The 22,647-nt window shown below is 55.1% G+C and overlaps 2 protein-coding genes across 7 annotated transcripts in view; both read left to right on the top strand.

Moving 5' to 3' along the window:
* LOC138807672 (testis-expressed protein 264 homolog) overlaps positions 1–8,096 on the top strand; it is a 33,467-nt gene extending 25,371 nt beyond the window's left edge. For 4 of the 5 annotated variants that reach the window (XM_069993440.1, XM_069993442.1, XM_069993441.1 and 1 more), the window contains exons 5-7: positions 2,434–2,602; positions 7,526–7,804; positions 8,043–8,096. In XM_069993440.1, the coding sequence (XP_069849541.1) occupies positions 2,434–2,602; positions 7,526–7,804; positions 8,043–8,074 (480 nt within the window). In that variant the 3' untranslated portion in view covers positions 8,075–8,096. Of the gene's footprint in view, positions 1–2,433; positions 2,603–7,525 lie in introns of all 5 variants that reach the window. The other variant, XM_069993443.1, reaches the window with a different exon arrangement.
* Positions 8,097–10,941: 2,845 nt separating this feature from the next.
* On the top strand, positions 10,942–21,998 carry LOC138807694 (metabotropic glutamate receptor 2). Of its 2 annotated transcripts, none has more exons than XM_069993476.1 (6): positions 10,942–11,016; positions 12,982–13,520; positions 15,922–16,759; positions 18,795–19,870; positions 21,421–21,601; positions 21,887–21,998. In XM_069993476.1, the coding sequence occupies exons 2-6, from the start codon at positions 13,071–13,073 to the stop codon at positions 21,958–21,960; spliced, it is 2,619 nt and encodes an 872-aa protein (XP_069849577.1). In that variant the 5' UTR covers positions 10,942–11,016; positions 12,982–13,070; the 3' UTR covers positions 21,961–21,998. The 2 variants fall into 2 exon arrangements, with proteins under 2 accessions (XP_069849577.1, XP_069849576.1); XM_069993475.1 differs by having other exon boundaries at positions 21,421–21,640.
* Positions 21,999–22,647: the final 649 nt, after the last annotated feature.

Genomic DNA, 22,647 nt, shown 5'->3' with positions numbered 1-22,647 from the left:
CCCCCCATGTCTCTGTTCTCCCCCCCCCCCCATGGCTTTGAGATGAAGGCAGTAGCAAGGATGGAGGATGCAGTTTCCATAGCAACGGGGCTGTCCACAGCCAGGCAACTTCAGAGCCGGGCTCTCTGGAGGAGGCAGATGCACTGAGAAGCCACGGAGCTGCCTCCCGCCTGCCAGCGAGGGGGCTGGCAGAGCAGGTGGCACAGGGTGGCTCCTTGATACTGCCCACCCTGATGCCCAGGGTGGAAAGATCACTGTTCACTCCCCCCCCTCCTGTTCCTGCCAGCATTTCCTCCAGAAGAAGAGTTAGGGAGATGACCAGAGTTGTCGGCGAGGGGCTGTTGGAGGGCTTAGAGTTCTCGTCATTCCTGGAATCTCCAGGTAGACATAGGATTTAATTTCTCGGAACATCCCCTCTGCCCTCCCAGCTTTCTTTACTTCTCTCCCCCGCTCCCTACCATCTTTGATGACCCAGACAGCAACCAGATTGACACAGAATATTAGACTCAGAAGTGGTGCTGTGGCCCAAGCGGTAGAGCGCTCGCCTTGAGCTGAAGAGCTGAGGGACAGCGCCCAGGCCCAGAGTCCAAGCCCCTTCACCCACACACACAAAAAGATTTGGTCTTAAAGTCTATTTTGAGCCAGGCACCAGTGGCTCACGCCTGTCATCCTAGCTACTCAGGAGGCTGAGATCTGAGGATCGTGGTTCAAAGCCAGTCCCAGGCAGGAAAGTCTGTGAGATGCTGATCTCCAAATGAACGCACCAGAAAACCGGAAGTGGCGCTGTGGCTCAAGTGGTAGAGCACTCACCTTGAGCTGAAGAGCTGAGGGACGGCGCCCAGGCCCAGAGTTCAAGCCTCATGACCGACAAAACCCCCCTCAAAAAAAAAAACCAACAAAAAAATTAATAGACTCAATCTAATGGCTTCATTTCACTGACCTAGCAAGCTAAGGTGTTGCCCTCACCATTGGGAAGGAAGCTCAGGATCAAAGGCTTTGCCCGGGTCACCTGTGGAGTTTGTGGCTGAGCTCACAGCTGAGGGGGCCCAGGCCACTCACCCCCAGGGTGGCCCCCCTGGATGCTCCCTTCCTCCCGCGGGCACGAGGGTCTGGCTGGATCTTGTCTTTCCGGCAGCCTTCCTCCTCCATCCTCCCCTCCCCTTGCCACCGTGGGTTCATTTTACATCCCTCCCTCCCCCCCCCCCATTTGTTGTCAACCGTGCTGGATCGGTCAGGCAAGCAGACAAGTGGAGTCCTGGAGTGGCTTCTTCCCGCCAGGCGATAAGTCTCTCATTACTGTTAAGTGGAAAGGCTCATTGCAGAGTTCGTGGTGAGAGCCAGTGGGTGCTATAAATAGCCACGTTGTGAAGGTTGGCGGGTGAGCGGTGACAGGGCAGGGGCCTCGCAGTTGTCTTGGTGGGTAATTGTGCTCTATCACAGGAAAGGGGGAGGGGGAGGCTGCCCTCCTCAGGGCAGCTCTGGAATGTGTCACATACTCAGAGAGAGAGAAGACGTGTGTGTGGGGGGGGGCATGCATGGTATGCCTCACACAGCTTAAGGCCTTAGAAGCTGATACTTTAGCCCTCTGGGTCATAGCCAGTGCTAGACCTGCATGTCTTGCCTGCTCATTCCGCTCAGGCTCTGCCTCCTCCTCCTCTTCAGGAAGGCGCATTGGAGAGTCTCAAAGACAGACCTAAATGGAGCAAGGGGAAAAAGAGTAGAAGTGGGGCAGGACGCCGGTGGCTCACGCCTGTCATCCTAGCTATTCAGGAGGCTGAGATCTGAGGATCACGGTTCAAAGCCAGCCCGGGGCAGGAAAGGCCGTGAGATTCTGATCTCCAGTAAACCACTCAGAAAACCAGATGTGGTGCTGTGGCTCAAGTGGTAGAGCACTCACCTTGAGCTGAAGAGTGCAGGGACAGCGCCCAAGCCCAGAGTTCAAGCCCCACGACCAACAAAATAAAAAGAGTGGAAGTGGGGACTGTGGGCAGGGACTAGGGGCCCTAGGGTCAGGGGCACTGGCTTCACCTAATACCACTGTATAGGTCAGCATTGTCCAGGAGAAAGAGGATATCCGAGCCAGAGAGTTGTGGGATGGGAAGTCTGACAACCCGGCCATCCTGTCAGCTCTGGATAGTTGGGGTGTCATGGTTCTGAAACCAGTCTTTTGGTCTCAGACATCCATGTCTGAGAATCAACTCCAGAGTCTTAGGATCACCTCAACTTGACATTTGGGGGGGGGGGATCCTACTCTGAGGTACTTTTCATCTCTCTCTCCATAGGGGTTTGAACGTTGAGAGAGTTACAAGGTGGGGAACACAGCCAACCCCACTGAAAGGAGTGAGCGGCGAACCGTCTCCCGAGGCTGCGGGAACAAGTTGGCGAGGAGCCCTAATTTAGGCTTATTTCCATCCCCTTGCCACTCTGCCTTAGGAGCGGAAGCTGTGTGCCCATCCTCGGCTGGAGATTTACCAGCAAGACCAGATCCATTTCGTGTGCCCATTGGCACGGCAGGGAGATTTCTATGTGCCTGAAGTGAAGGAGACAGAGCGGAAATGCAGAGGACTTGTGGAGAGCTGTGATCCCCAGACGGACGGCACAGGTACGGAAAGAAGGGGGGCCGAGGATGGGGTCTGGCCTGGAGCCCCTCTCCTGGCAACCAGGACATTGAAGGGGCTCCTCTGTCTGGGCCAGCCCCTTATGGTGTCAGCCTGGGTGCTCATGGGCCCTCCCAGAATTCCTCCCTCCCCCAAACCAGAGCAAGGTCATGCACCTGCTAGCAGCCATAATGACCCAGGGCCAGGCCAGCAAGCTGCTTGCTCAACTCCAAGGCCACCCCCACCCCTGCTACGACTTCTTCTGATCCCAGGCTATCCCAAAGGACCCAATCGTACACTGTCTTGGTAGATCCTTGTGTGACGCTGAACTCCACAACTTCTACCCCAGTCATGGGGCTTGAACTCTGGGCCTGGGAGCGGTCCCTGAGCTCTTCAGCTCAAGGCGAGCACTCTACCACTTGAGCCACAGCGCCACTTCCGGTTTTCTGGTGGTTCACTGGAGTTAAGAGTCTCACAGACACTGGGCACCGGTGGCTCACGCCTGTCATCCTAGCTACTCAGGAGGCTGAGATCTGAGGATCGCTATTCAAAGCCAGCCCAGGCAGAAAAGTTTGTGTGACTCTTTTTTTTTTTTTAATTTTATTTTATTTTATTTGTGAACATACTGTACAGAGGGGTTACAATTACATGGGCAGGATAATGCATACATTTCTTACCAAGCATTGCACCCTCCTCCTTTGGTTTACCCTTCACATCCCTTCCCAGCCTCCCCTCTCCCCCCTTGTGTGACTCTTTTGGGGGGGGTCCGGTCATGGGGCCTGAACTCTGGGCCTGGGCACTGTCCCTCAGCTCTTCAGCTCAAGGCTAGCGCTCTACCACTTGAGCCACAGCACCACTTCCGGCTTTTTTTTTCTTTTTGCTTATGTGGTGCTGAGGAATCAAACCCAAGGCCCCAGGCATGCAAGGCAAGCACTCTACCACTGAGCCACCTTCCCAGCCCCCTTGTGTGACTCTTATCTCTAATAAAGCACCAGAAAATTGGAAGTGGTTCTGTGGCTCAAGTGGTAGAGAGCTGGCCTTGAGCTAAAAAGCTCTGGGACAGCACTCAGACCCAGAGTTCAGGCCTCACAACTGACCAAAAAGCAAAAGAACAACAAAAGAAGAGTCTTACGAACATTCTTGCCTGGGCTGGCTTTTGAACCTCGATCCTCAGATCTCAGCCTTCTGAGTAGCTAGGATTATAGGCATGAGCCACCAGCTGCTAGTCCTCTTCCCTGCTTCTTCTGTTTTTTGTTTTATTTTGTGGATTTTTTTTTAGTTTTGGGGGGATTTTTTTTGCGTTTGGTTTTTTTTTTTTTTTTTGTCAGTTGTGGGGTTTGAACTTGGCCTGGGCGCTGTCCCTGCGCTCTTCAGCCCAGGGCGAGCGCTCTACCACTTGAGCCACAGCGCCACTTCCCGTTTTCTGGTAGTTCATTGGAGATAAGTGTCTTACGGACATCACTGCCTGGGGTTGGTTTTGAACCTTGATCCTCAGAGCTCAGCCTCCTGAGTAGCTCGGATGACAAGCGCGAGCTGCCACGGGCTCCCAGCCCCCTTCCCTTCTTGCGCACACTGCCCACTCCAGCCTCGAATAGCCAAGGTCACCCTTGAGAGCCGAGTGTTTGGCGGGGGCTGATGGGGAGCAGGCTACTGGGAGGCAGTCATCATTCCCTAGGGGCTCGTGTCCAACACAGTTAACTTCATCTGCCACTTAATTACCTCCATGGGGTACTGCTCCCTTCTGCCTTGTGGTGCCCAGCAGGAACTCTTCATGCCCCTACTGTGGGGCATGGGACATGGCACAAGGTCAGCAAACCCAAGCGGTCCCCCCTCCACCCCCCCCGCAGGAAGGAGGAGCACCTTGACCTTCCTGTGACCTCCCACTTCCGCCCTCAGTGGCCCAACCCTTCCCACCCGGCTCCCTTGGCTCTCAAACACTGCCTGCCAATGGTGGTAAAAAAGACTCCTTGGCACCCGCTGCAGCTGGCTCTCCCAACCCTCCCTCCGCTCCCCGGCCTGTCCTCCCCCCCTGCCTGCTCCCCAATGTGGGGGCACAGGGGGTCTGCCCACCTCCGACAGGACTTGGCCCCGACGCCCCAGGGCGGACTCTGCACCCAGCTGCCAGGTGCGGTGCCAACTTACACAGCAGGGCCCTAGCGGGTGCCCGGCCACCCCAAGCCATGGCTTGTCCCCGCCTGCCTCCCTGCCGGCGCCCCGGCTTGGGCTGAGAGGTGAAAGGGGATGATTAGCTGCCTTCTGCCTGTTATTACATTGATGTATTATTTAGCTCCGGAGAAGCGATGCATATTTGATCCTGCATTGGCTGTGGGCAGGAGGAGGAGGAGGAGGAGGAGGAGGGAGGTGATTGTGGTAAGCTTCCTTCACATCCCCTGCCCCGTGGCGGCAGCCCTGGGGATTCAGGTGCCGCGCTGGTTTTTGCCCCACCTCTTCTCCCCAGGGACCCCGGGAGACCCTCCTCCCGTGCAGATCTTGGGGAGGATGGTTAGGGACGTCATTTTCAGGGGCACACTGGTCTGGGCTGCACCCCTGGACTCAGTCTTCGGAGCAGTCCTCGCCTATCAGGGAGAAAAGAGGAGTCAGGCTGTTAGAAAACAGGTTAGCTTCCGTCCGGTCTGGAGAGAGCCAGTGAATGGAAAACCAAACCGCAGTGTGTATCTATCTGCTCTGCAGCCTCCGGAGACACTGGTCACCGCTTTTAAGAGTAAGGGACAGGGGCTGGGCAGGTGGCTCAGTGGTAGAGAGTTTACCTAGCATGCATGAAGCCCTGGGTTCGATTCTTCAGTACCACATACGCAGAAAAAAAGCCAGAAGTGGCGCTGTGGCTAAAGCGATAGAGCACTAGCCTTGAGCCAAAGAAGCTCAGAAGCCAGGTGCTGGTGGCTTAGACCTGTCATCCTAGCTACTCAAGAGGCTGAGATCTGAGAATCGCTCTTCAAAGCCAGCCCAGGCAAGGAAGTCTGTGAGACTCTTTATCTCCAATGAACCACCAGAAAACTGGTGCTGCCGCTCAAGTGGTGGAGCACTCACCTGGAGCTGAGGGACAGCGCCCAGGCCCAGAGTTCAAGCCCCACGACCGACATCCCCCAAAAAAGAAGCAGCTCAGAGACAGTAGCCAGGCCCTGAGATCAAGCCCCAGGGCTAGGGGAAAAAAAGAGTAAGGAACTAGAGCTCTCTTCCCCTGTCAGCAAGAAACATCTACAAAGCCCGGGGGAGCCCTCCCAGGGACCCAAAGCAAGAGGAGGACCCCCCAGACCAGCAGTCTGGCCTTCCCCGGGGCTCACTCCACCTCTGCCAGTAAAGACCTCAGTGGGCATCTTTTTTGGTTTTTTTGTTGGTCATGGGGATTGAACTCTGGGCATGGGCGCTGCCCCTCAGCTCTTCAGCTCAAGACGAGCACCCTACCACTTGAGCCACAGCGCCACTTCTGGTTTTCTGGTGGTTCATTGGACATAAGAGTCTCACAGACTTTCCTGCCCAAGCTGGCTTTGAACTGTGATCCTCAGCTCTCAGCTTCCCGAGTAGCTAGGATGACAGGCGTGAGCCGCCGGCACCTGGCTCTCAGTGGGCATCTTCTGGGGGGGCATAGTAGATTGAGGGAGAAGACCCCAAATCCTTCTACACTCATCACCCCAGGCACCAGCTGAGGCTCAGGGACAGCTCCAGGCTCGCCCAATGGCCAAGCAGCTCCCAGCTGCCCCTGGCTCAGAGTTCTATCACCATGGAGACAGAGCCGGGGAAAGCCCACCCCTCACCTGCCATGATGTTCAACAGCTGTTTCCCTTCACCTTAAACTAGAAAGGTGACATGTCAGGGCCAGAGACCTTTGCCTTCTCCATTTTACCTCCCACCTGTGCTCACTGCCTCTGATCTGAGATGGAACTGGACATAGATGCAGGGTCCCTTGCTTGGAGGGTGGCCTGGGCCTGGGCATGGCAGCTTAGGCGTGTCCTGGGCCATCAGCCAGCTCAATACTGTGTCAGCTTCCCCGCCCCTCAGTCATCAGGAGATGATGTCCTCATGGGGTGTGGCATAGAAAACACCAGTGGTCGCTGGGTGCCAGCGGCTCCCGCCTGTCATCCTAGCTACTCAGGAGGCTGAGATCTGAGGATCGCAGCTCAAAGCCAGCCCGGGCAGGAAAAGCTGTGAAACTCTTCATCTCCAGTAAACCACCAGAAAACCAGAAGTAGTGCTGCAGCTCAAGTGGTAGAGCACTCGCCTTGAGCTGAAATGCTATGGGACAGCGCCCAGGCCCAGAGTTCAAGCCCCACGACCACCACCACCACCAACAAAAAGTGGCCAGGGGCTGGGGTCAGCTGGCTTCCTGGATACGGCTGTTCCCTAGGGAGGCCTTTCTGAGGGGAGGGGGGAGGAGGAAGAGCAGGGGGTGGGGGGGGGTGACCCTTGAGAGTGGGCTTCCTGGTCCATTCTTCATTCCTCATGCCTCATGGGCAATGTTCTGTCATTTGGACCAACCTTTCTCTGAGCCTGAAGTGAAAGATTGTGTGTGTGTGTGGGGGGGGGGGGGGACGCTGAAGCATCACTTGTATTTCTTTGTTCCACCCCTAGCTCTTCACCCTAAGGCTTGGTGGCCCTTAATGGATGTGGGGGTGGGGGCCAGCTTTGTGGGAGCGCAGGGAGCTGCGGCTAATTCAGGGGAGGGAGAGGAGCGCATACCAGCTGCGCCCTCTCCCCCTCTGCCCCCCCCCCCCGCCCCCTCTCTTAGCCCGGTCAGGACAGAGGGCAGAGAGCAGGCAGCATGGGTCTCCTGAGCCCCAGGATGGCTGTATTATTTATGAGCCCCTGGCCCCACCCCCCCTGCCCCCAACCAGGGGAGGAGGTGTGTGTGTTGGGGGGTGGAGGTCATGGTGGTGGTCATGCTAACCCCTGCTCCCTTGTCCTGGCCACAGAAGCCGACATGATGAGTGATTCAAGTTCTCTAAGCCTGGAGGCCAGCCCTGGCAGCCGGGAGACCTCCGCCACAACCCTGTCTCCCGGGGTGAGCAGCAGCCGAGGCTGGGAGGACGGCGATAACCGGAGTGAACACAGTTACAGCGAATCAGGGGCCAGCGGCTCATCCTTCGAAGAGCTGGACCTGGAGGGTGAGGGGCCCTTCTTCGGGGAACCGCGGCCGAGCCCCGAGGCCAAGCCTCTGGGGGCCACTCGCCAGCCCAGCACCTCTGAGAAGGGTGAGGAATAATACAGCCTGGCCCACACCTTCCCACGGTGCAGGTGCTTCAGCCCTCTTCCCCCTTCCCCACTCCAGATCCTGGCGGAGGGCACCCCAGGGGACCTGACTTTGCCCACCCCAGGCCTCTGGTCAAAGCTCTTCACTGCCCTTTTGTCTCCCATGGCCAAAGGAGACTGTTAATCCTCAGCCAGCCCGGCTGCAGGCTGCCACCCATAGTGTCTTTTTGTTTTTTTCAGACTCATATCGGAGCTTCCACAACCCAGAATAAAGCAAATGATTTCCTTGTTTCACCTTGGAGTTCCAACTGTGCCTTTGTTTCTTTCTCCCTTGGGTGGGGTGTAGAGCGGGGGAACCCTGTGCATATCAGCTGGAAATGGGCAGGACCCCACCACCACCACACACACACACTGCCCATCCCCAGCACAAGTGAGGGAGAAGAATATGGAAGACCGTTCGTGTCCTGTGCTGTGACCCCCATTGGACAGCCCCCCACCACCACCTCAGGACACCCCAAGCTACTGGAGAACACAGCAAGGAGCGCTCACCAGGACTCAGGAGGGGACACTCGGCAGCCGGCCATTGTCTACTTCCAAGGGGTGCCTTTGTGTCTAGGCCTCCAGTGTGCCTAGCTCACACTGGGAGCTCCCCAGCAGGAAAAGATACACCTGCTGGGCCTGGGTGTGCGCATGCGCAGCACCAAGGACGGCGCCGATGGTCAAGCATCAGGACGTGATTGTGGCTCTATGTGAATGGCGGTGTGGCTTCGTGCACGGTGTGGTGTGTGTGACTTAATGGTATCTCATGGCCTTGTGGGGATGTGTGAGGCTGGCTTGGTGCAGACGCAGAAAGCATCTTCATATACAGCTACCCACCCGTGATAGGGTGCCTGTGTAGCTGCGTGTGGTTGTGTGTCCATGCTACACTCGGTTTTACTGTGTGCCGGTGTAGAAAGCCATGGATCACGGGCTGGGAAGGCGGCTCCGTGGTAGAGTGCTTGCCTTGCATGCACGAGGCCCTGGGTTCAATTCCCCAGCACCACATAAGCAGAAAAAGCTTGAAGTGGCGCTGTGGCTCAAGGGGTAGAGCGCTGGCCTTGAGCTGAAGAGCTGAGGGACAGCGCCCAGGCCCACAACCAATCAGAAGAAGAACAGGCATGGATCTCTGCAGCTATGATCACATGTATGGGAAGGCCTGTCTGGCCATACCCAAAGGTTTGTGCTACTGTGGGTGTGTGGCCACGTCTTGAGCCACGTTTTATATGCGTGGCTCTGTGAGGGCATCCCATGGACTTCCGGTGTTGTCCCTGCGTACCATTACGTATTATGACTACCTCTGCCTGTGCAGCCATATGCATGACTGTGTTCTTGCATACAGGCCTGCAGGTAAGACTGTCTGTGTCTGACGGTCGGGCAGCCGTACAGCTGCTGAGGAGCAAGTGGCTCACTGCAGGCCACGTGACGGGTTTCTTGTGCTGTTACGGTGCGTGTAGCAAGCCCTAGGCCTTGGCGAGTGGGTTGAACGTGTGGCTGGCATCCCCGTACCAGCTTCTCTTAACCTTAGCATCCTCCTGCTGCCAACCCCTCTGCCCTAGGAGCCCGGCTCATCGCTCACCTACCCCAGGGAGCAGTCACTCTGAGCCAGCCAGCGTGTGAGAGCAGCCGGCAGAGCTGGAAGACAGCGTGTGTCTGTCTCCCCAGCCTCTTGTCTGGCAGCTCGGAACCCTCATCCTGATGCCACCTTGCCTCCCATTAGGGATCAGCTCTGTTTGTTTGGGTTTGATGTGTCTGTTTGGGTCCAAAGCTCTGCTCTTTCCAAAGCAGTAGGACGTTGAGTTTCAATGTCCAGCCAGGCTTGTCCTTGTCCTTGTGATTTCCCCCCCCCCCAACCATTGTACACACACACACACACACACACACACACACACACACACACACACACACCTGTGGCAGAAAGGACAACAGGATCTGGGCATAGGGCTTCGCTCCAGATAGGACAGGCACACAGTCTGGCACTTGCTAGGGTGTGGCACCATCCCCCTTACTCAGGGGCGTCCCTCCCCATGGTGCTATGGGAGGAAAGAGTCCAGAGCAGCCTCTCTCGGAGCGGTCCTCTCTGTCTGGGCTCTGGCTCTGGCTTCCTCCTACACAGCCAGTTCCAGGAGCCTTTCCTCACCCCCTCCCCCTTTTATTTCTCTTCCTCTCTCCCACCATCATGGGACCCCCCAGTCCCTAGCTCCCAAATACTACCACTACCACCACAGGTTGGTATCTCTGCCATCTCTGCCTGTACATAGCCAGGGAGCCATGGGGAACAGGGTAGCCGCCATAAAGGTCATCTCTAGGAAGGAAGAGGAAGCCCCCTTCCTCTGATCCCCCCCCATCCCTCCCCCGGCACCTACCACCCAATCTTTTCCACATAGATAGTGACTCAGGACTTACACACACACACACACACACACACACACACACACACACACACACACACACACAGAGGGGGCCTGGGATGTGCACGGAGCAGAATCAGTCACTGGATGGGTAGAACAGATGTGACGGACAGACTTATGTCAACAGGTCGAGATGGTTACCTACGCCTCTCCCCACCCCACCCCTACCATGTGCACCCCTTCCCGGCCCCTCCCTAATCCCACCCCATCCCCAAGGTGGCCACCTCCTCTTTTCCACTCCATAGGATGCTCACCTCTCCAGATCAGTGGCCCTTTTTGCTTATCCAAGTGCACCGCACCCCCCCTACTCCCCCCCACCACACCCTGCTCCTGCCTGCCTGGAGGGTGGGCAGGCTGCGGGACACCTGCTGTAGTACCCGGCTGGATTCAGCACCACGCAGCCGGCGGACAGCTCCCGGGGAGGGGAGGGGGGTGTGGAGGCCCCCAGGGTTAGGTTCAAGAGCTGGGGATGAGGTGAGAGGGGCTGGGATCCCAGGGAGGGAGGTGGAGGATGGATGTTTGGGGGAGACCCAGAGTAAGGAGAGCCCTGGAGGTGGGGCTGGGGGCGGGCCCCGGGGAAGGGAGGGGGGTTGGTGGTGGTGGTGGTGGTGGTGGTGGTGGGCGGGGCAGGCTGCGATTGAAAGCAGCTGGGCGGGCTGCACGGAGAGCACAGAACCCTGCGTGCACCGAGAGCCGGGCAGCCAGGGAACCGGAGCCCCGTGCACCGCCTCCCCGCACCAGAAGAGCCAGAGAGCTGGGCGCGCCAGGTAGGGTGAGCCGGTGATGCTTCGCTCCCACGATCGCCCGGGCCCTCTGCCTACCTTGTCTGACCCCCTTACCCCACGTCCCCCTCCACATCCTGCAGAGGGGGTGGGGGAGGCCAGGGGGGAGTACCTGAGCCCCGGAACATCCAGAAGAATAGTCTCCAGGGGGGAGAGATGCTCATCCTGTCTTGTTCCCCCCCCTCTCCTCTTCCCCCCCCCCCCAGGTCCTCCTGCTCCTCCAACATCCTCGGGTCCTTCTGTCTGTGCGTCTGTCTTTGTCTCAGCCTCTCCAGCTGGCTGGTCCCCCAGCCCAGATCTTTATTTATTTAGTTAGTTTAAAATCCCTTAAGCTATCAAACCCCACCTTGGGCTGCCCAGCCTCCTTCCCCCTGGGTCTCTGGTTCCATCTAGGCCTTCCCTGGCTGAAATCCTCACCTGAGTCCCTTGCCTCTCTCCTGTTTGCCCGGTTAAGCCGAGATATTTCTTTCGGGGTTCCCTCTCCCCCCCCCACCTCCAACACACACACACACACACAGAATCTCAGTCTCCTTGTCTTGTCACCAGTGAGGATCTCCTGTCTTCAGTGGCCAAGACCTGGGAGAGGAAGGGACCCGTGGGTCCTTCAACTACTTGCTGTCTTCTTCAGCCTCAATTTCCTCTTCTGCTCTGAGGACACGCGTCTATCCCTCTCCCAACCTTCCTAAGCCTGCATGAACCCAAAAGCCTGTGTGGGGTGGGTATTTGCAGTGGCACCTGGGGTTGTAGAGACTAGAATGCAAAGTGGAAGAAGGAGGAAAAGGAGGGTCTCGTAAGGGGACAATGGGTACAGGTGACAGAGTGGCAGAGTGGAAGAGGAAGGAAGGAGGTCTCTAAGGGTTAAGGAGGGACGGTCTGGAGGCTGAGGTTGAAGAGGCTTGGAAATGCTGACTTTTCTCTGCAAAGTCGCAAACATCATCCTACTTAGAGGTAGAGGTTCCAAAATTCACCTCAGCACTGTTGGCCGATTCTAACCCAACCAAGTATTCCCACCCGCTCACCCGGGGTACACACACACCTTCCTATCTATTGTCCCTGTTGTGTTAGAACCTGTGGTTACTTGGCCATCCCCCCCCTTTTTTTTTGCCAGTCCTGGGGTTTGAACTCAGGGCCTGGGCGCTGTCCCTGAGATTCTCTGGCTCAAGGCTAGCGCTCTATCATTTGAGCCACAGCACCACCTCGGGCTTTTTTCTGTGTAGGTCATACTGAGGAATTGAACCCAGGGCTTCATGCATGCTAGGTGAGCATGCTAACCACTAAGCCACCTTCCCAGCCCTTACAACCCTTTTCTAGAGTCCACCTCTTTCCAGATCTTAGAATCTCCATTCCTTTTGCAGTCAGGAAACTCTGGTTCTTTTACAGACCAGAGGCTGGCACTGTTGAGTGTCCACCCGGGCTCCAATCTTCCCAGAGTTAGAAACAGTCCCTGGGAGACTCCTTCTTTTTCCCTGGCAGGTCCCCCAAGCATCAATGCCTACCTCTTCCACTTCCCTAGATCCTTAAGTTTGTAACTCTTGACATCGGACCTCAGGCTCCTTGGAGGCTTGTGGAAGAATCCTGGGCAGACTTGGGTTTCCTTTGGCATCCACTGGGATTCCCTGGCCTCTAAATCTGTCTTAGGCCTCCACTTCCTACTTTTCTTCACCCCTCTGCTGAGTTTGGACGCACCACGAGCTCAGATCAGGGCAGGGCTGAGAGGCAGGTTCAAAAGGGGATGATCTAGGAAGTTCTGAGCCTGTTTAGTGACACCATCGTCTGCCAAGTTCCTGACTACCTGTGGGGAGGGGCAGAGTCCCAACAGGAAGCTGGAAAGAAAAGCCACTCGGGTCTCAGGTTCCATTTCTGTCTGTCTGTCTGTCTGTCTGTCTGTCTGTCTCTTTCTGCAGGAGCTGAGTCCTTTCTCATCTCTCTTCTTGTCTGTCCTTTGCCCAGCTCCTGCTCCCTCTTCTCTCTGCCTTTGCTGCTTCTGCCTGCCTATCCATCCCCTGAAGACCCAGGTCTCCTTTGTGGGGAGGGAGGCCATGGGATCCCTGCTTGGGCTCCTGGCCCTGCTGCTGCTCTGGGGTGCTATGGCTGAAGGCCCGACCAAGAAAGTGCTGACCCTGGAAGGGGACCTGGTGCTGGGTGGGCTGTTTCCAGTGCACCAGAAAGGTGGACCGGCTGAGGAATGCGGTCCGGTCAATGAGCATCGGGGCATCCAGCGTCTGGAAGCCATGCTTTTCGCCCTGGATCGCATCAACCGGGACCCCCACCTGCTACCTGGGGTGCGTCTGGGCGCCCACATCCTGGACAGCTGCTCCAAGGACACGCACGCCCTGGAGCAGGCACTGGACTTCGTGCGTGCCTCCCTCAGCCGTGGGGCGGATGGCTCCCGCCACATCTGCCCCGACGGCTCCTACGCCACCCACGGGGACGCCCCCACCGCCATCACCGGGGTCATCGGTGGCTCCTACAGTGACGTTTCCATCCAGGTATGTGGAAGTGGCGACCCACACGAGGGTAAGAGAGGGAGGGAAGTTTGAGGTGACCCAGAATTCTTGCTGAGCTGGGGGTTCCTTCCAGGCTGGGATCAGCAGCTTTTTAGGAGTTTTAGAATAGAAGGAAAAGCAAGTTCCCTAGTAAGCCAGGCACCAGTGGCTCTGGTGCTGGGAAGGTGGCTCAGTGGTAGAGCGCTTGCCTCGCATGCATGAGGCCCTGGGTTCAATTCCTCAGCACCACAGAAGCAGAAAAAGCCAGAAGTGGTGCTGTGGCGCAAGTGGTAGAGCGCTCGCCTTGAGCTGAAGAGCTGAGGGACAGCGCCCAGGCCCTGAGTTCAGGCTCCAGGACTGGCAGCAAAAAGAAAAAAAAATGTCATATTTGGGGTCAAGATTGTCATACAATTTTAGAGATTATGTAAGATAAAAATAAAATAAAATAAATGGAACTGGGCACCGGTGGCTCACACCTGTAACCCTAAAAACTCAGAAGGTTGAGATCTGAGGATCGCTGTTCAAAACCAGCTCAGGCAAGAAAGTCCAGGAGACTCCAAAAAGCTACCAAAAAAAAAAGCCAGGCGCCGTTGGCTCACACCTGTCAGCTACTCAGGAGGCTGAGATCTGAAAATCAGGGTTTGAAGCCAGCCCAGGCAAGGAAAGTCTGTGAGACTCTTATCTCCAGTGAACCACCAGAAAACTGGAAGTGTCACCATGGCTCAAGTGGTAGAGTGCTCACCTTGAACTGAAGAGCTCAGGGACAGGGCCCAGGCCTAGAGTTGAAGCTCCTTGACTGACCAAAAACAAAAAACAAAAGCAAAACAAAACAAACAAACAAAACCAAAGCCAAAGCCAAAAACTGCTGTGGCTCCGAATACTAGAGTGCTAACCCTGAGCGCGCGCGCGCACACACACACACACACACACACACACACACACACAGCTCAGGGACAGTAGCCAGGCTCTGAGTTCAAGCCCCAAGACACACACACACACACACACACACACACACACACACACACACACACACACACACACACACACTAAACAAATAAATAAAGTCAGAGTTCTCAGTTCAACCTGTCAGATTGTCTCACCCAGGATTGGAGAGGGGGTGGCCACATCTTCACTGCCCATACCTAGTCTAGCCTATCGGAAGCTGAGGCCAGAACTGAGATCTGGGAACCATCAGAGGGGCTGTGGCTAGGGCCTCCACTTCTTTTAGGAAACTGGAAGAGGATCTTGCCATGGGAAGGCCAGGACCCCTTTCTTGGTGGCACTAATTGAGGAGAAATGAAGCAGAAGTAAGAATCCCTCAGGGGCTGGGAAGGTGGCTCAGTGGTTAGAGTGCTCGCCTAGCATGCATGAAGCCCTGGGTTCGATTCCTCAGTACCACATACACAGAAAAAGCCAGAAGTGGCGCTGTGGCTCAAGTGGTAGAGTGCTAGCCTTGAGCCAAAGAAGCTCAGGGACAGTGCCCAGGTCTTGAGTTCAAGCCTTAGGACTGACAAAATTTAAAAAAAAAATCCCTTGGCAAGGGGAGACCTGAATTATCCTGCTGGTACAAACTAGTAGAGATGGCTGGGTAGCAGCATGGACAAGCATGTCTGTGGCAGCATTTACATCGGTAGCCTGGCTGGCCCAGGGATGCGTGTTCAGGTACCTCTGGGGTGCTTTCCAGTACCCCTCCATTCACAGTTCTATTCAGGAAACCAATGCCTTCCTTCCTGTGTTAGAACCCCTCCCTCAACAGCAGCTTGGTTTTGTTTGCGGTTTTGTTTTAGTTTTCCTTGTCTGGATCCATGAGAGGCTCAACCCTGTCTTCTTAGACTATACCTGTCTATTAATGATTTCTCTTCCTTCCTGTCCTCTCTCCCCGCCCCCCCCCTTTTCTCCTCTCCACCTTAGAAACAGAAATTCCCTTCTACTGGTGGACAGAGGCAATATAAGACTCTGTGTGTGTGTGTGTGTGTGTGTGTGTGTGTGTGTGTGTGTGTGTGTGTGTGTGTGTGTGTGTGTGTGTGTGTGTGTGTATGTGTGTTTCAACTCAGGGCCTGGATTCAATCCCTAATCTTCTTTTGCTCAAGGAAACGCTCTATCACTTTGATCCACAGCTCCATTTCCAGGTTTTGGTGTGTGTGTGGGGTAGTACATTGGAGATAAGAGTCTCATAGACATTCTTTCCCAGGCTGGCTTTGAACCACGATCCTCAGGCTCTCAGCCTCCTGACTAGCTTGGATGCCAGATGCTGAGCCACCAGCTCCCAGTTCCCAAAGACTCTTGAAAGAGAGAACCCTCAGAGCTGTCCTGGGGGGGGGGGGGGTCGGGGAGCGGGACCATAATGTGGGTGGCTTCTTCGGCCTCTGGACTCTGATCCTCACTCTCTCTCCCTCTATTCTAGGTGGCCAACCTCCTTCGGCTGTTTCAGATCCCACAGATCAGCTACGCCTCCACCAGTGCCAAGCTGAGCGACAAGTCCCGCTATGACTACTTCGCCCGCACGGTGCCCCCAGACTTCTTCCAAGCCAAGGCCATGGCTGAGATTCTCCGCTTCTTCAACTGGACTTACGTATCCACGGTGGCATCCGAGGGGGACTACGGGGAGACGGGCATCGAGGCCTTCGAATTGGAGGCCCGGGCCCGGAACATCTGCGTGGCCACGTCGGAGAAAGTCGGCCGGGCCATGAACAGAGCTGCCTTTGAGGGTGTCGTTCGGGCTCTGTTGCACAAACCCAGCGCCCGGGTGGCCGTCCTGTTCACCCGATCTGAGGATGCCCGTGAACTCCTGGCTGCTACCCAGCGCCTCAACACCAGCTTCATCTGGGTGGCCAGCGACGGCTGGGGGGCCCTGGAAAGTGTGGTGGCCGGCAGCGAGAAGGCCGCCGAAGGGGCGATCACCATAGAACTGGCCTCCTACCCCATCGGTGACTTCGCCTCCTATTTCCAGAGCCTAGATCCCTGGAATAACACTCGGAACCCCTGGTTCCGGGAATTCTGGGAACAGAGATTCCACTGTAGTTTCCGCCAGCGAGATTGCGCCACGCACTCGCTGAGGGCCGTGCCCTTCGAACAAGAGTCCAAGATCATGTTCGTGGTCAACGCCGTGTACGCCATGGCGCATGCATTACACAACATGCACCAGGCTCTGTGTCCCAACACCACCGGCCTCTGCCAGGCCATGAGGCCCGTCAACGGGCGTCGACTCTATAAGGACTTCGTGCTCAATGTCAAGTTTGACGGTAATGGCGCTGGCGGGGGACATCAGTCCGCTGGCCTTCACAGGTCCATAGGTGCCATTATGTGACTAAGAAAATAGGATACTTTACGTGGACAGATGGGCTGGGAAGGTGGCTTAGGGGGTAGAGCGCTTGCCTAGCATGCATGAAGCCCCGGGTTCGATTCCTCAGTACCACGTACATGGAAAAAGCCAGAAGGGGCACTGTGGCTCAAGGGATAGAGCGCTAGCTATGAGTAAAAGCAGCTCAGGGACAGCGCCCAGGCCTTGAGTTCAAGCCCCAGAACTGGCAAAACAAAACAAAAAACCCACAAAAAAACAAAGGTGGAGCTGTTTACCCCTTACATAAAAGATGAGGTAGTGTTTGCCAGCAACCTGCACCTGTCTCCCTGTTGACTTCAAATCAATTGTAGATTACTTATACCTAATATAATGCAAAAAGCAGTGTATTTGCAAATGCAAATATTCTATGGTTCTTATATATGTTATATATTATATATTTTTATTATACTGTATCATTAGTAATAACAAGAAAATAAGTCTATGCTTATTAGGTATGGCTACAACCATTGCAGGCCTAATCACTCATCTACATCTATCTCTAGCTCTATCTCTCTCTATATAGATATAGCTCCACATATCTATAGAGAGATTGAAATGTATAAAGCTAGATAGATCTCTATATTGACATATAGATCTGTCTAGATATAGCTATATATACATATTCAGACATTTTTATGTATGTATATATATTCATGTATACATATACAGATATTTCTGTATATAGACATCTATAAATACATAGATATACAGATATGTATACAATGAGTATGTATGTAGTGCAGTATTGGATTTGAACTCGGGGCTTCATGCTGTAGACAGGTGCTCTACCATGTAAATCATGCACCGGCCCTGTTTGGTTTCATTATTTTTTTAATTTTTTTTTTTTGGTCGGTCGTGGGGTCGGGCCTGGGCACTGTCCCTCAGCTCTTCAGCTCAAGGCTAGCGCTCTACCACTTGAGCCACAGCACCACTTCTGGCTTTTTTTCTGCTTATGTGGTGCTGAGGAATCGAACCCAGGGCCTCATATATGCAAGGCAAGCGCTCTACCACTGAGCCACCTTCCCAGACCCTTGGCTTATCGAGTGAGATGGGGTCTCTTACTGTAATCTTCCTGAGTAGCTGAGATTATAGGATTTTTTTTAAAGGCTATTTAATTTGGCTCTATAACTGTGGCACCTGTGATGGATGTAATTCCACTAAGATCTACACTTGACGTTATACTAGGATTAATGTCAGGATTAGGGTTGACACCTGGCATCTGAGCAGATGTCAGAGCAAATCCATAGTCAGCCTGCTGAGTTTGAGCTTGATACAGACATAGGGTCTAGAAAAACTTAGGCTTAAGCTGGGAAGGTGGCTCAGTGGTAGAGTGCTTGCCCAGTATGCATGAAGCCCTGAGTTCGATTCCTCAGTACCACATACACAGAAAAAGTTGGAAATGGCGCTGTGGCTGAAGTGGTAGAGCGCTAGCCTTGAGCCAAAGACGCTCAGGGACAGTGCCCAGGTCCTGAGTTCAAGCCCTAGGACTGGCCAAAAAAAAAACAACAAAAACTCAAGTTTGATATTGGATTTGGATTCAATAATTAGTGGTGATGTCTTTTGAATAAAAACAGCTGGAGTTGCTGGGTGCTGGTAGCTCACACCTGGAATCCTAGCTACTCAGGAGACTGAGCTCTGAGGATAATGGTTCAAAGCCAGCCCAGGCAGGAAAGTCTGCGAGACTCATGTCTCCAATTAGGAAGGTGGCCTAGTGGTAGAGTGCTTGCCTAGCATGCATGAAGCCCCGGGTTCGATTCCTCAGTACCACAGACACAGAGAAAGGCAGAAGTGGCGCTGTGGTTCAAATCAAAATGTGTTTGAGTCAGTTGCTCTGGACAGGGGGCTGGGCTGTGGGGTCTCATGGAAGAGGCAGAATTAAAATTCCCTCATGCCAATCCCACCCATCCAACCCCTTTCTTCCTTCCCTCTCCCATCAGCCCCCTTCCGCCCGGCTGACACTCACAGCGAAGTCCGCTTTGACCGCTTTGGGGATGGCATTGGCCGCTATAACATCTTCACCTATCTGCGGGCCGGCAGCGGGCGCTACCGTTACCAAAAGGTGGGCTATTGGGCGGAAGGCCTGACTCTGGACACCAGCCTCATCCCGTGGGCCTCCGCCTCATCCGGGCCTCTGCCTGCCTCTCGCTGCAGTGAGCCCTGTCTCCCCAATGAGGTGAAGAGCGTGCAGCCGGGCGAGGTATGCTGCTGGCTTTGCATCCCTTGCCAACCCTATGAATACCGCGTGGACGAGTTCACCTGTGCCGACTGCGGACTGGGCTATTGGCCCAATGCCACCCTGACTGGCTGTTTCGAGCTGCCCCAGGAATATATCCGCTGGGGGGATGCTTGGGCCGTGGGACCTGTCACCATTGCCTGTCTGGGTGCCCTGGCCACCCTGTTCGTGTTGGGTGTCTTCGTGAGACACAATACCACCCCTGTGGTAAAAGCATCCGGCCGAGAGCTGTGCTACATCCTGTTAGGGGGCGTTTTCCTGTGCTATTGTATGACCTTCATCTTCATTGCCAAACCGTCTACCGCAGTGTGCACCTTGCGCCGCCTTGGTTTAGGCACGGCCTTCTCCGTCTGCTACTCAGCCCTGCTCACCAAGACCAATCGGATTGCTCGTATTTTCGGGGGGGCCCGGGAGGGGACCCAGAGACCCAGGTTCATCAGCCCAGCGTCCCAGGTAGCCATCTGCCTTGGCTTGATCTCGGGCCAGCTGCTCATCGTGACCGCCTGGCTGGTGGTGGAGGCTCCAGGCACCGGGAAGGAGACGGCGCCCGAACGGAGAGAGGTGGTCACGCTGCGGTGTAACCACCGGGATGCCAGCATGCTGGGCTCCCTGGCCTACAACGTGCTGCTCATTGCCCTCTGCACGCTCTACGCCTTCAAGACGCGCAAGTGTCCCGAGAACTTCAACGAGGCCAAATTCATCGGCTTTACCATGTACACGACCTGCATCATCTGGCTGGCGTTCCTGCCCATCTTCTACGTCACCTCCAGTGACTATCGGGTAAGCCGCCTGCTGCGGGGGGAAAGGAGGGAGGGGGAGATGGGGAGGAGATCCCAGAGCCTGGCCTCAGTTTCCTTTGAGGCTCTAAAGAAGTGAAATGCTGCCAGGCGCCAGGGGCTCACGCCTGTCATCCTGGCTACTCAGGAGGCTGCGATCTGAGGATCGCAGTTCAAAGCCAGCCCAAGGCAGGAAAGTCTGTGAGACTCTGATCTCCAATAAACCACCAGAAAACTGGAAGTGGTGCTGTGGTTCAAGTGGTAGAGCGCTCGCCTTGAGCTGAAGAGCTGAGGGACAGCGCCCAGGCCCAGAATTCAGGCCCCATGACTGACAAAAAGAAAAAAGAAAGAAAGAAAAAGCCCAAGGCCATTTAGTCTAGAGTGCAGAACAGAGTCTAAAGAGACAGCCTAAATAATTAAAAGAGCAAAAGGGTTGCGGCACAAACCCTGGTGCAGGGGTGTGTTGGCAAAGCGCTGAGGGTGGCTGGGCTTGGCCGCCCTGCCTGCACCTGCTCGGGCCACCTGCTAGGGTTGAGGAAGGAATCTGCTCCAACTCAGCCTGCATTTGCATCTGATTTGCATTTCCATGCCAATCATAGGCCGCTGAGGGCTCACTGGAGACACAGCCAATACACAGTATGCAACCACACGTGTACATACACCCGAGCATGAACACCTACACCTGCATACCTGGAAACACACACATATACCAGTATACACACACTTCTGTCTATACACGCATCCAAACTTACACTCACCACCCAAATACTTGCACACCTATCTGGACACACTTCTACATACATGCTTGGATCTAGATGCGCTCCAGTCCTACACACACATACACACACACTTTTTTTTTTTCTGTCATTCATGGGTCTTGAACTCTGGGCCTGGGCGCTGTCCCTCAGCTCTTCAGCTCAAGGCGAGCGCTCTACCACTTGAGCCACAGCACCACTTCCGGTTTTCTGGTGGTTTATTGGAGATCAGAGTCTCACAGACTGAGAGTCTCACAGACTTTCTTGCCCGGGCTGGCATTGGACTATGATCCTCAGATCTCAGCCACCTGAGTAGCTAGGATGACAAGTGTCAGCCACCAGTGCCCAGCTACACTACACACACACTCTTACACACGTGAGTGTTCACTCCACAGCTGATATCCTAGGAAAATGGTTCACTGGGCCTGATGCTTGGAACTATGTTCAACCTTTCTAGAAATTGCTTGGACTTTGTCATATATACCAGGACTCAAAGGATGTTTCCTGGCCAGGCATCGGTGGCTTAATGCCTATCATCCCAGCTACTCAGGAGGCTGAGATCTGAGGATCATGGTTCAAAGCCAGCCTGGGCAGGAAACTCCATGAGACTCTTATCTCCAATAAACTACTTAGAAAACAAAGTGGCGCTGTGGCTCAGGTGGTAGAGCGCTCGCCTGGAGCTGAAGAGCTGAGGGACAGCGCCCAGGCCCAGAGTTCAAGTCCCAGGATCTGCACAAACAACAATCAGCGTATTACCATCCCTGACTTGGGCCTGCTCTTCCTCCCCGGCCCCCCACAGGTGCAGACCACAACCATGTGTGTGTCGGTCAGTCTCAGTGGCTCCGTTGTGCTCGGCTGCCTCTTTGCTCCCAAACTCCACATCATCCTCTTCCAGCCACAGAAGAACGTGGTGAGCCACCGGACCCCCACCAGCCGCTTCAGCACCGCTGCCCCCCGGGGCAGCTCCAGCCACGGCCAAGGTCAGCACCCCACACAACCATCCCCACCCACATCTTCAGGTACGGTGGCCGCTCCCCAGGTTGCTCAGATTGCTTTCTGTGCGGGGAGGGGGGAGGGATGGCGGGAAAGGGGGGGGTCCGGTAAAGGGGTACCCATCAGATGATTCTGGGCACAGAGGGAGATATAGGAGGGGAAGGGGGAGGGCCAGATGTCTTCTCCCCAGACCTCTACTTCCCTCCATGGGAAAACCTCCCCTCCCGCGGCCCCCCCCTCACCCCCAGAAATCTCTGCCTTTCTTCCCCTAGGCACTGGCTCCCAGTTTGTCCCGACGGTGTGCAACGGCCGAGAGGTAGTGGATTCTACCACGTCATCACTTTGAACACCCCTCTTTCTCTCCCCCACCCCCACTCCCTCCCCTATTCCTGCCCTGACATGGCTGCTCCCCTAAACCCAGTGTAGACCCATCATCATCCACGGCCAAGGAGGAAGTCAGCTGGAATTCTGCAATAATGCCCCGCTCCCCTATTTCCTACTGACCCATCTCTTTGCAATGCCCCCCACTCTCAACCCCTTTTAGAGTCAGAGGCTTGGGTCCAAACATTGGGGGAGCATCTATCTTCAATGGTCATCAACTACCCTTTGTAAGCTATGTCTCCGGCTTCTCAGGCCCAGGGTTGGGGAGACAAGGGAGAGGAAAGCCAGGGTCTCCCCACACCCCCCACAACACACACACACATGCCCTGGAACAAAGGTGATTGAGAACTTGCAGGTCCCAGGTTCTCAATGGGCACAGGTGCTTCCAAGCCCAGCCCCTCCCCCACAGTCCCCTCCCCCCTCTCCCTCCCCCATCAGGCCTTTTTATTTATTTATTTATTTTATAATCAGTGACTCTGGGATGGAGAGAATGGATCTGATCACGCCCATTTCCTCCTCTCTCTCTTGACACAGTAGTTTGGTCCTGTGGTTTCTTTTGTATTCTCTGTAAATAAAGTGTCTTTGTTTAAAAAAAATAAATAAATAAAAGAACAACCCACTCTTTGTGGTTGGTCCTACAGCCTCACACCTT

This window comes from Dipodomys merriami, unplaced genomic scaffold (genome assembly GCF_024711535.1).
Source record: "Dipodomys merriami isolate MVZ:Mamm:240054 unplaced genomic scaffold, mDipMer1.0.p SCAF_427, whole genome shotgun sequence".
NCBI classification, from domain to species: domain Eukaryota; kingdom Metazoa; phylum Chordata; class Mammalia; order Rodentia; family Heteromyidae; genus Dipodomys; species Dipodomys merriami.
The sequence above is the reverse complement of the archived record's forward strand: the minus strand, read 5'-3'. Positions and strand labels throughout refer to the sequence as shown.

What these genes read in the sequence shown, in the direction of transcription:
- LOC138807694 (XM_069993475.1), top strand. Translation starts at nt 13,071, where the DNA reads ATGGGATCCCTGCTTGGGCTCCTGGCCCTGCTGCTGCTCTGGGGTGCT. An exon ending in GCTCAATGTCAAGTTTGACG is followed by an intron (nt 16,760 to 18,794) that starts GTAATGGCGCTG and finishes CTCTCCCATCAG; the next exon opens with CCCCCTTCCGCCCGGCTGAC. An exon ending in ATCCCCACCCACATCTTCAG is followed by an intron (nt 21,641 to 21,886) that starts GTACGGTGGCCG and finishes TTCTTCCCCTAG; the next exon opens with GCACTGGCTCCCAGTTTGTC.